The sequence below is a fragment of the Nerophis ophidion genome, linkage group LG16 (assembly GCF_033978795.1).
Source record: "Nerophis ophidion isolate RoL-2023_Sa linkage group LG16, RoL_Noph_v1.0, whole genome shotgun sequence".
Taxonomy (NCBI): domain Eukaryota; kingdom Metazoa; phylum Chordata; class Actinopteri; order Syngnathiformes; family Syngnathidae; genus Nerophis; species Nerophis ophidion.
In genome coordinates this window covers 19592817-19604998 of record NC_084626.1, presented here as the reverse complement: position 1 = coordinate 19604998, position 12182 = coordinate 19592817, and the positions used below count along the sequence as shown (strand labels likewise).

Here is a 12182-nt window from a genome sequence, read left to right as displayed (position 1 = left end):
GACGTATACATCGTTTACTCAAGTGTGAATGTTGTCTATCTGTGTTGGCCCTGCGATGAGGTGGGGAAGGCAGCTGAGATAAGCTCTAGCGACCCCGGAAGTGACAAGCGGTAGAAAATGGATGGACGGGATGAACATACTTGTCTTTTATAAATGCATAACACTTGACATTTACTTAACACGACATGCTTGGTCATAAAAGCTCACTTTGTTGCTTGCGTAGGCTACGTCTCCCCACAGGATGATGCCTGCTGCTCCCAAAGCCACGCTCTCACCGATGGTGGACACCAGATCAGTCTGGAAAAGAAAATGTCACAATGAAAGTGATGAGTGGACAATAAGTGGACGGTAGTGCGTGTAATTTCACCCCTCGGATACTGTAACCACGCAGTTGCGGATGATACGACAAGATAAAGGAATGAGCCAAAAGGTACAGATTGGTTTCAATAAGTGTTTTTTCTGCTCTTGTAAATGTAGTGAGACCAGTTTCACACAAAGTATAGTTTATTCTGTATTTATTTTAGAGTTACAAAGGCTAACAATATATCTAAACTGTGCCGTCTCAATTTTGTGCTGTGCCAGATTCCATAATTAGTACAGGTACATCGGGGTGTGGAAAAATGTATTCACATCTGAATAATGATTCTTATTTTTTCTGATTCTAAATCCAGTCTTAATTTTCAAGATTTGTTTTCTTCTTTAAAGAATCCATTTTTTAAAGTAAGTTTACTAGGCCATCTCTGGGCCTATTTGCTGAACTCATACGTCATTAGATTCGATTCGATTAGATTAGAGTAAATTAGATTAGATTAGATAGTACTTTATTTATTCCTTCAGGAGAGTTCCTTCAGGAAAATAAAAATTTTCAGCACAATCCCATTCAAGATCAGACAAACGTTACAGGGCGACAGAACAGGATCGCTGGTAGGTCTGCCGGCTTCCAGCGCCCCTTACAAAAAAGGTGAGATACAGGTAAACAAGTGGGGGGAATGGGAGAAAAAAATATAAGATTAAAATAAAATAAAATATAATTGAAAAATCGATCTAAGCCTGGGCCCCTGGAAAGGGGGTCCAGACTGAGGCCAAGGGAAAAAAACAACAACTCATAGCCATATAGTACCCATCCCTCTCACATGTGTGTAAGAGGGACACATCAAAGAAGACAAAGGACATTAAAGACATTAAAGCAGCGGATAAAACCAGCCACTTCTACATACAGCTATGAATAAAATGTAAAAAAAAACATATACACTGTAGTGGCATATACACTGTGTATACAGTGTATATACGTCATACGCCAAGAGGAGCTTTTGTAACTTGTAGCCTGTTTCATTATATTTATGTATAAAATAATTGCAAGAATCGGTTTGAATCGATTCTGAATTAAATCGTCACCCCAAAAATCTGAATTGAATTGTGAGTTGAAGATTTACACCACAAAATCTGGATTGCTTGTGTTGGGTGGAGGTGAAAACTGAAAAAATGAAGTTCAATCAATCAAAGATTATTTATACAGCCCTAAATCACGAGTGCCTCAAAGGGCTGCACAAGTTAGTTGTTATTAATCTCAAAATACCTCGATAGAGTGTTTTCCCCCTATTTTAATAAATGGTGGTGCCTCTGCTATACTGTAGCAAAGAGGATAAGCAGGACTGAACAAGATTCGCCGACACAAACAAGGAATGGGTTTTTGATTGCATGTTCTAGGTCGACTTAAAGGCCAACTGAAACCCACTACTACCGACCACGCAGTCTGATAGTTTATATATCAATGATGAAATATTAACATTGCAACACATGCCAATATGGCCTTTTTAGTTTACTAAATTGAAATTTTTAATTTTCCGGGGATTTCTTATTGAAAACGTCGCGTAATGACGACGTGTACGCGTGACGTCACGGGCGTTTAGGAAATATGAGCGCTGCACACACACACAGCTAAAAGTCGACTGCTTTAACCGCAAAATTACACAGTATTCTGGACATCTGTGTTGCTGAATCTTTTGCAATTTGTTCAATTAATATTGGAGAAGTCAAAGTAGAAAGATGGAGTTGGGAAGCTTTAGCCTTTAGCCACACAAACACACGGTGATTCCTTGTTTAAAATTCCCGGAGGTGAAACTTTACTATGGAGCGGTCAAGCGAACATGGATCCCGACCACTTGTCAACCAGCAGTTTTCGATGAGAAAATTGTGGTAAAAAGTCGCCACTTACCAGAGATCAGCTGAGCTTGTGCCGTCCATACAGCTGCCATCAACTGCCCTCAGACACTGGCGTCAACACATCCGTGGATACACCCTTCCGACTATCAGGTAATATTAAACTCACTAAAATATTAGCAACACAATAGAAAGATAAGGGATTTCCCAGAATTATCCTAGTAAATGTGTCTAAAAACATCTGAATCAGTCTCAATGCAATCGCATTTTTTTTTTTACTTGATTTTTTTTTTTTTCTAGTCCGTGGCTATCAATATTCTCAAACACAAATCTTTCATCGTCGCTCAAATTAATGGGGAAATTGTCGTTTTCTTGGTCCGAATAGCCCTTTTTGTTGGAGGCTCCCATTAAAAACAACGTGAGGATGTGAGGAGCCATCAACGGGTGACGTCATCGTCTGCGACTTCCGGTAAAAGCAGGGCTTTTTTGTTAGAGACCAAAAGTTGTGCACTTTATTGTCGATGTTCTCTACTAAATCCTTTCAGCAAAAATATGGCAATATCGCGAAATGATCAAGTATGACACATAGAATGGACCTGCTATCCCTGTTTAAATAAGAAAATCTCATTTCAGTAGGCCTTTAATTAATCACTTTCATCGGATAAGAATGTACTGGACTCCTGTTTCCAAGCCAGTGTTGTGTGAAACAGAACATCGCTCCCAGAAGGTGTTGTTAGCTGGCGTTGTGTTGGGGCTTCTTTAGGCAGCAAAGTAGTTGAGACCGAATCACGAGCACCTCTGCTGCCTGTAACCAAGTACTGCACTCTATTTTGCATCACCCTAAATAATCAAATGTAATCAGGTAATGACAGGATTAATCAGTCATGGTAATCAGATGCTCCGTGTGACATTTAGTGGCAGCCCTGGCTAGTTTCTCCCTCTAAAGGAAGCGGTCAGCACGGCGTTCTTGAAGGACCGCCACCCATCCGTCCAGGAAATGACTGTGCTTGCAGATAAGTCTGTGACGCTGGCACTGATCACACAGAGGGGGGGAAAAAAAAGACACTTTTGTTTGTCCGAGAGATCACGTGTGCGCTTACCTCTGTCAGCTGTTCCAGAGAGTTGATGTACGTCGGCCGCGTATACACAAAGACGGGCCGAGCCAGCCCGTCGCCGGACGATGCCAAGCGCATCCCTTCCTTGACTCGGTTTCTGACAAACTGCCGCCCGGACGGCAAGGAGCGCAGCACAGTGCCCATGTAGATGGACGGGAAGAGGGCCGTGCTCTCGGTCCACAGCCACTTGAGCTGCTCATTTCGCGCCACCTCCACGTCAGGGCAGCGCCCCGTATAGTTCTCCAGCGTGCGCCTGTAGTCGTGATTGTAGCAGTCCGGGAACAAGTAGAATCCCCACAGCTGATTGGGTCTTAGGCTTTTGGCCCGCTTCAGCGTCTCCAGCATGAACTTCTTAGCCGACATCTCGAACTCCTGCTGGGCCACTTTGGACACCATCTCGGGCGGCCAGGTGGGGTTCTTCTGGCGCACCAGCTCGCGGGAAAGTCTTCTGTAAACGTCCTTGGCTTCCCAGTTGCGTATCCACAGGGGGCGCCATTCCTCCCAGTCGATAACCGCCAGGCCTTTGGCGTCTGGTTCTCGTATGTACTTCTTCACCCCCTCCGGCATCTTGTCCATGTGCTTAGCGAGACTGGACACCTGCGGGAGACCCCCGTTCACAGGCGTATCATCTGGCTCAAAGTAGGGGTACAAACCCAGACGGTCCTTGTAGAAGATGGTGAGGTTTTGTTTAACGAAGCCTTCGTTGGGAGAGGCCACGATCTGAAACTGCTCCAGCGGAAGGGCGACGCGATGGCGAGGGGAACAGTCCTCCGTGGGGGCGTTCCATGCAAGCAGCAGCGGCTTCTGGGAGTACAGCGGCCATCTTGTGGCTTTCAGTTGAAAAGCAGCCAGTCCATCCCGCAGCAGAACAATCAGCAGCAGAGTCCAGCGCATGTCTCCTGACAGCTACTGACGCAATAGACTGGCACTTGCTGATCTACAAGTAGCACACAAATCTGTCACTTTTCTCCCCAGCACACACACTGTGACATCTGGTAACACTGTAACTTCACTTTATCTAACAATGATGACGCTGGTTTGTTCTGTATAACAATGAAAGCGGTTTCTAATTGGATGATTTCCCTGACAAAAAGATCCAACTGTGCCACAAGTAAGTGGGCTTTGTTTAGTGGTACTCCATCAAATAATATGAGAAACATATATTTGTCCAGATACACTTCCACAAATCAATTATTCCATCCCTTTTTGGGTCGCGGGGGGCACTGGCGCCTATCTCAGCTACAATCGGGCGGAAGGCGGTGTACACCCTGGAAAAGTCGGCACTTCATCGCAGGGCCAACAGAAAACATTCAAACTCGCATTCACACACTAGGGCCAATTTTAGTGTTGCCAATCAACCTATCCCCAGGTGCATTATTGAATTATTGAATTCAAATGGAATATTATTGTCACATATTCCCTCCTGGTACTTGGAGGTAATACTTGGGAAACTAAGTACAACAGTGCAATACATTTTCATAACATGGTCACTACTGCATAGCTTCTCTTGTTATATTCTTATTTTTACTGTAATGTTTGTATTCCTGTTGTTCCTTTTTTTAACTTTGTATTGTTATATTTTATTTACATTTATACCCCCATTATTTACTTTTTAAATTCGATCTCAAATCTGTACACTGCTCCTGGAATTTTAATTTCCCTGAGGGATCTTGAAGAAAGTACAATAAAGTCTATCTACAATATTGACCTGCAATAATAGTAAATGACAGTGGCAATGAAAAAATAGCAATATCGCACTTTTTTGACAGGATTATATCGAATAAAAGTTATTAACTGTGACTGTTCGTTGACTTTAATTCCTAAAAAGTGAATAAATATAAAGGTCAATAATGGTCGAACTTTCTTACCTTTCCTGTCAGAGAAGCATTCCCACAGGTCTGCCTTAAATCGATCCTGGGATTGTGTTTATTCAAATTAAAAGAAGGTATTCGTCAGTAAAAAAAAAAAAGGTGAAATAAGGAAGCAGGAATAGAAGTTATAGTAGTGCTCACATCGTGTGCCGGCGGACTGCAGAGCAGCAGCAGCTGCCCCCCTGCGAGCTGGAAGTACCAACGACTCAGCAGCGACCATTCCAGCATGGGGACATAACGGACCAAATGTCCTATTATCTCATTAAAAACATAGCTTATGAATCACCAAAATGTATTACGACATATTTAGACTGTAATTATACGTGGATTTTTGTGTATTTGGTGACTTTCCTGCCTTATTTTTGGTGACTTTTACTTAACATGGACCTCTAGATTCCCCTATGAAGAGGCAGCAAATGAGCTCATCCACAAAGTGACTTTCAATATAAAGCAAATATAATCATCACTTATAATATCAAGTACACTATGTAGTACTACACACACAATTACTATTTTTGCTGCAAATACTTTGTCCTTTTAATGCATGTACTGTACATCTTATACTACATATACTGTAATGCAGGGGTCACCAACCTTTTTGAAACCAATAACTACTTCTTGGGTACTGATTAATGCGAAGGGCTACCAGTTTGATACACACTTAAATAAATTGCCAGAAATAGCCAATTTGCTCAATTTACCTTTAATATATATATATATATATATATATATATATATATATATATATATATATATATATATATATATATATATATATGTATAAATGGGTATTTGTTTTTCTCATTCCGTCGTACATTTTTTTACCTTTTACGGAAGGTTTTTTATAGAGAATAAATGATGAAAAAAAACACTTAATTGAACGGTTTAAAAGAGGAGAAAACACAAAAATATTTAAAATTAAATGTTGAAACATAGTTTATCTTCCATTTCGACTCTTTAAAATTCTAAATTCAACCGAAAAAAATGAAGAGAAAAACTAGCTAATTGAATCTTTTTGAAAAAATACAAATTATGGAACATCATTAGTAATTTTTCCTGATTAAGATTAATTTCAAAATTTTGATGACATGTTTTAAATAGGTTAAAATCCAATCTGCACTTTGTTAGAATATATAACAAATTGGACCAAGCTATATTTCTAACAAAGACAAATCATTATTTCTTCTAGATTTTCCAGAACAACAATTTTAAAATAAATTCAAAAGACTTTGAAATAAGATTTAAATTTGATTCTACAGATTTTCTAGATTTGCCAGAATAATTTTTTTGAATTTTAATCATAATAAGTTTGAAGAAATATTTCACAAATATTCTTCGTCGAAAAAACAGCAGCTAAAATGAAGCATTTAATTAAAATGTATTTATTATTCTTTACAATAAAAAAAAATACTTGAACATTGATTTAAATTGTCATGAAAGAAGAGGAAGGAATTTAAAAGGTAAAAAGATATATGTGTTTAAAAATCATAAAATCATTTTAAAGGTTGTATTTTTTCTCTAAAATTTTCTTTCTGAAAGTTATAAGAAGCAAAGTAAACAAAATAAATGAATGTATTCAAACAAGTGAAGACCAAGTTTTTAAGATATTTTCTTGAATTTTCAAATTCTATTTGAGTTTTGTCTCTCTTAGAATTAAAAATGTCGAGCAAAGCAAGACCAGCTTGCTAGATAATAAATAAAATTCAAAAAATAGAGGCAGCTCACTGGTAAGTGCTGCTATTTGAGCTATTTTTAGAACAGGCCAGCGGGCGACTCATCTGGTCCTTACGGGCGACCTGGTGCCCGCGGGCACCGCGTTGGTGACCCCTGCTGTAATGTATCTTTACAACAAACACGATTACTCTTGTTAATACAAATGTTGAATTATTACTATAAATGCTGTTATGTAGTTTAACTAAAATACTATGTATTGTTCTACAAATACAACATGTCTCTTTTCTACAAATACTATTCTGTATTTTTATTGCAAATATTATCGTGCATTTTTGCTACAAATATTTTCCGGTCTTTTTTCACTACAAATATTATCATGTATTTTAGTATGAATACTACATATCTTTTACGACAATGTCTTTTTAACTGAAAATACTATGTATTTTCAATACATATACTATCATTTCTTTTCACTATCTTCACCACAAATACTATTACAGATTCTTACTACAAATACTATCATGTATTTTTACAACAAATAAGAATACATATTTTTACTACAATTATGTATTTTCATACAAATACCATCAAGTCTCTTTAACACCAATACTATTATGTAATTTTACTACAAATAATGTAAAATGTATTTTTACTACAAATACTATCGTGTGTCTTTACTACATTTGTATTACATGTCTTTTTAGTACACATATACTGTCATGTATTTTGTACTACAAATACTGCACAATTAAGTATTTTTTCTACAAAGACTAGCATGCCTCTACTAAAATTAATCATGTATTTATTTACCACAACAATAATGTATTTTTAATACAAATACTATTGATCTTCTTTACTACAAATTCTATATATCCTTTTACAACCAATACAATATGTCTTATTACTACAAATACGAATATGAAATTTTGAGAAAATTACAATGTATTTTATAACAAATAAAAATGTATTTATTCTAAAAATACTATATGTCTCTTTACTGCAAGTACTATCACGTAACTTTACTACAAATATTATTCAGTATTTTTACTATAAAAACTCTGTCATTTTACTACAAGAACTGTTTGCTTTTTAGTACATGTATGGCATGTATTTTACCACAAATACTATTACGTGTCTGTACTACAGTTACAGTTATTTATTTGTACTGCAAATAGGTTTTTAGTAAAAAATACATCCATCCATCCATCCATCTTGTACCGCTTATCCGAGGTCGGGTCGCGGGGGCAGCAGCCTAAGCAGGGAAGCCCAGACTTCCCTCTCCCCAGCCACTTCGTCCATCTCTTCCCAAGGGATCCTGAGGTGCTTCCATGACAGCCGGGAGACATAATCTTCCCAACTTGTCCTGGGTCTTCCCCGTTGACTCCTACCGGTTGGACGTGCCCTAAACACCTCCCTAGGGAGGCGTTCGGGTGGCATCCTGACCAGATGCCCGAACCACCTCATCTGGCTCCTCTCGATGTGAAGGAGCAGCGGCTTTTTTTTTTTTTAGCTCCTCCCGGATAACAGAGCTTCTCACCCTATCTCTAAGGGAGAGCCCTGCCACCCGGCGGAGGAAACTCATTTCGGCCGCTTGTACCCGTGATCTTGTCCTTTCAGTCATAACCCAAAGCTCATGACCATAGGTGAGGATGGGAACGTAGATCGACCGGTAAACTGAGAGCCTTGCCTTCCGGCTCTGCTCCTTCTACACCACAACGGATCGGTACAACGTCAGCATTACTGAAGATGCCTCACCAATCCGCCTGTCGATAAAAAATACATATTTGTAGTAAATTGTGTGTATTTTAGTAAAAAATACATAGAATTTGTAGCAAAAAAAATACATAGTATTTGTAGTAAAAATAAATAATTGTATTTGTCGTACCGATACACAATAGTATTTGTGGTAAAAATAAATAAATAAGTACTTATAACACCTAAAAGTATTAGTACGCATCTTTACTACAAATGCTATTATGTATTTTTACTACAAATAATATGTATCTTTACTACAAATACTATTATGTATTTTTACTAAAAATACTATAATGTCTCTTTACTGCAAAGGCTATTATATATTTTACTGAAAAATACTATTATGTATTTTACTACAAATATTGTCATGTATATTTACTAAAAATACGTTCATGTCTTTTTAATACACTTATACTGTCATGCATTTTTACTACAAATATTGTACGGCACTATGAGAGTAAAAAGATTGGTTGTTACACACAAGGATTTTGCCACTGTTTTGAGGCCACAGGGGTAGGCTTCACTACACATGGTAAAACACACCCCTGGCTATGTAGGATTTGGAATATTGTTGGACATATGAGACATATTTAAAATGATGGAAAAAGACCAAATTGTTGAAAGCTACTTTGAAATATTGCAGAATTGGCTGAAGTCTCATATGTGACATCACCAACTTATTGCAAGGCCTTTAAGGCATATTTATGATATTCTGTAAGGATGAGTTCTAAAAATGTTCATGTCCTCCAAGCATGAAATGCGTGCATTTTGAAGGTCGTGATTGCTACTGTGTTGTATCGTCGCTTTACAATCTACAATTAGTGGCAAAGGAAGCATCCGCAGGCCTGACTTTGTAGCGAAGGAACAGCGATGTGAGTCCAAAGATAGTTTCTAGCAACAAACACACTTTTGTCTTATCAGAGGAGCAGCAGACACAATCAATGCTTTACACAACTCAATGACTACTTTGCCTTCTACTCTTTTCTTCAAGACTTGTGATAGGCTTCTTCTTGGAGCCCATACTTAAACGTGGCATTTATTGTTGTCTTATTGGCAGGCATTGGGCATCAACTGTCTCTGGTTCCTCAGGCCTGTGTTGCCAAGCCAGGGCGTCACAGTGCAAAAGACGACAGATAACAAAGCGTCAAAGTGTTTTCACAGTGTGAGGAATGAAGGCCATGAGGCCATCCAACACACATTGACAGACAACATACACACACTAGGGCCAATTTAGTGTTGCCAATCAACCTATCCCCAGGTGCATGCATGTCTGTGGGATATTTACAGACTGCTTATACTGTGTTAAAACATATACTGGGTTAACATACTGGTTATACTGGGTTAACATACTGCTTGGATTTAGACAAACTTTATCGACGCCCAAGAGAAATTATACTTTTTAACCTACTGGTTAACGTACTGGTTTTAATGGGTAACATACTGCTTGTACTGTTTTAAAACATATACTGGGTTAACATACTGGTTATATTGGGTTAACATGCTGCTAAGACTTAGACCAGGGGTCACCAACCTTTTTGAAACCAAGAGCTACTTCTTGGGTACTGATTAATGCAAAGGGCTACCAGTTTGATACACACTTAAATGAATTGCCAGAAATAGCCAATTTGCTCAATTTACCTTTAATAAATAATTCTATGTATATTTTTAAAAAAAGGTTTTTCTGTCTGTCATTCTGTCGTACATTTTTTTTCCTTTTACGGGAGGTTTTTTGTAGAGAATAAATGATGAAAAAACACTTAATTGAACGGTTTAAAAGAGGAGAAAACAGGAAAAAAATAAAAAATTAAATGTTGAAACATAGTTTATCTTCAATTTCGACTCTTTTAAATTCAAAATTCAACTGAAAAAAGAAGAGAAAAACTAGGTAATTCGAATCTTTTTGAAAAAATTAAAAAAAGAATTTATGGAACATCATTAGTAATTTTTCCTGATTAAGATTAATTTTAGAATTTTGACGACATGTTTTAAATAGGTTAAAATCCAATCTGCACTTTGTTAGAATATATAACAAATGGGAACAAGCTATATTTCTAAGAAAGACAAATCATTATTTCTTGTAGATTTTCCAGAACCAAAATTGTAAAAGAAATTCAAAAGACTTTGAAATAAGATTTAAATTTGATTCTAAAGATTTTCTAGATTTTTGAATTTTAATCATAAAAAGTTTGAAGAAATATTTCACAAATATTCTTCGTCGAAAAAACAGAAACTAAAATGAAGAATTAAATTAAAATGTATTTATTATTCTTTACAATAAAAAAAATACTTGAACATTGATTTAAATTGTCAGGAAAGAAGAGGAAAATTTAAAAGGTAAAAAGGTATATGTGTTTAAAAATCCTAAAATCATTTTTAAAGTTGCATTTTTTGTCTAAAATGGTCTTTCTGAAAGTTATAAGAAGCAAAGTTAAAAAAATAAATGAATTTATTTAAACTAGTGAAGACCAAGTCTTTAAAATATTTTCTTGGATTTTCAAATTCTACTTGAGTTTTGTCTCTTAGAATCAAAAATGTCGAGCAAAGCAAGACCAGCTTGCTAGTAAAGAAATACAATTTAAAAAACAGAGGCAGCTCACTGGTAAGTGCTGCTATTTGAGCTATTTTTAGAACAGGCCAGCGCGCGACTCATCTGGTCCTTACGGGCGACCTGGTGCCCACGGGCACCGCGTTGGTGACTCCTGACTTAGACAAACTATATTGATGCCCAAAAGAAATTATACTTGTTAACATCCTGATTAACATACTGGTTTTAACGGGTTAATAATACTGGTTAGACTTGGTTAACATACTGCTTGTACTGAGTTAAAACAATACTGGGTTTACGGTTATACTGGATTAACATAATGGTTGTATTGGATTCAATCATATGCTGGGTTTACATTGCGGTTATACTGTGTTAACATACTGGCTGTACTGGTCTAAAATACATACTGGATTAACATATTGGTTATACTGAGTTAACATACTGGTTATACTGCATCAACAAACTGTTAGTATTGGATCCAAACATATACAGGCTTATACTGGTTATGTTGGCTTAATGTACTGGTTATACTGGATTCAAACATATATTGGTTAATATAGTGGTTAAACATACTAGAGTGGTTAAACATACTAGTTATATTGGTTTAAAACATATGCTGGGTTAACATACTGGTTATACTGCGTTAAAATACTAGTTATATTGTATTGATATACTGCTTAGACTTAGACACACTTTATTGATGCCCAGGGGAAAGTATACTCTTTAAGGTACTGAATAATATTACTGGTAAGACTCGGTTAACATACTGCTTGTACTGAGTTAAAACACATACTGTGTTCACACAATGGTTATACTGGATTAACATAATGGTTGTATTGGACTCAATCATATGCTGGGGTTACATTCCAGTTATACTGTGTTAACATACTGGCTGTACTGGCCTAAAAGACATACTGGGTTAACATATTGGTTATACTGAGTTAACATAATAGTTTTACTAGATCAACATACTGTTTGTATTGGATTCAAACATATACTGGGTTAACATAATGGTTATATTGGGTTATTACACGGGTCATACTGAATTCAAACATATTGGGT

General features: G+C 36.9%; 1 protein-coding gene across 1 annotated transcript in view; it reads right to left on the bottom strand.

Moving 5' to 3' along the window:
• The window catches only part of hyal2a (hyaluronidase 2a), a 9257-nt gene extending 3924 nt beyond the window's left edge, over positions 1–5333 (bottom strand). The window contains exons 1-3 of the mRNA XM_061874583.1: positions 5144–5333; positions 3261–4212; positions 208–297 (exon numbers count right to left, since the gene is read on the bottom strand). Coding sequence (XP_061730567.1) covers positions 208–297; positions 3261–4169 — 999 coding nt within the window. The 5' untranslated portion in view covers positions 4170–4212; positions 5144–5333. The remainder of the gene's footprint in view (positions 1–207; positions 298–3260; positions 4213–5143) is intronic.
• Between the last annotated feature and the right edge of the window lie 6849 nt (positions 5334–12182).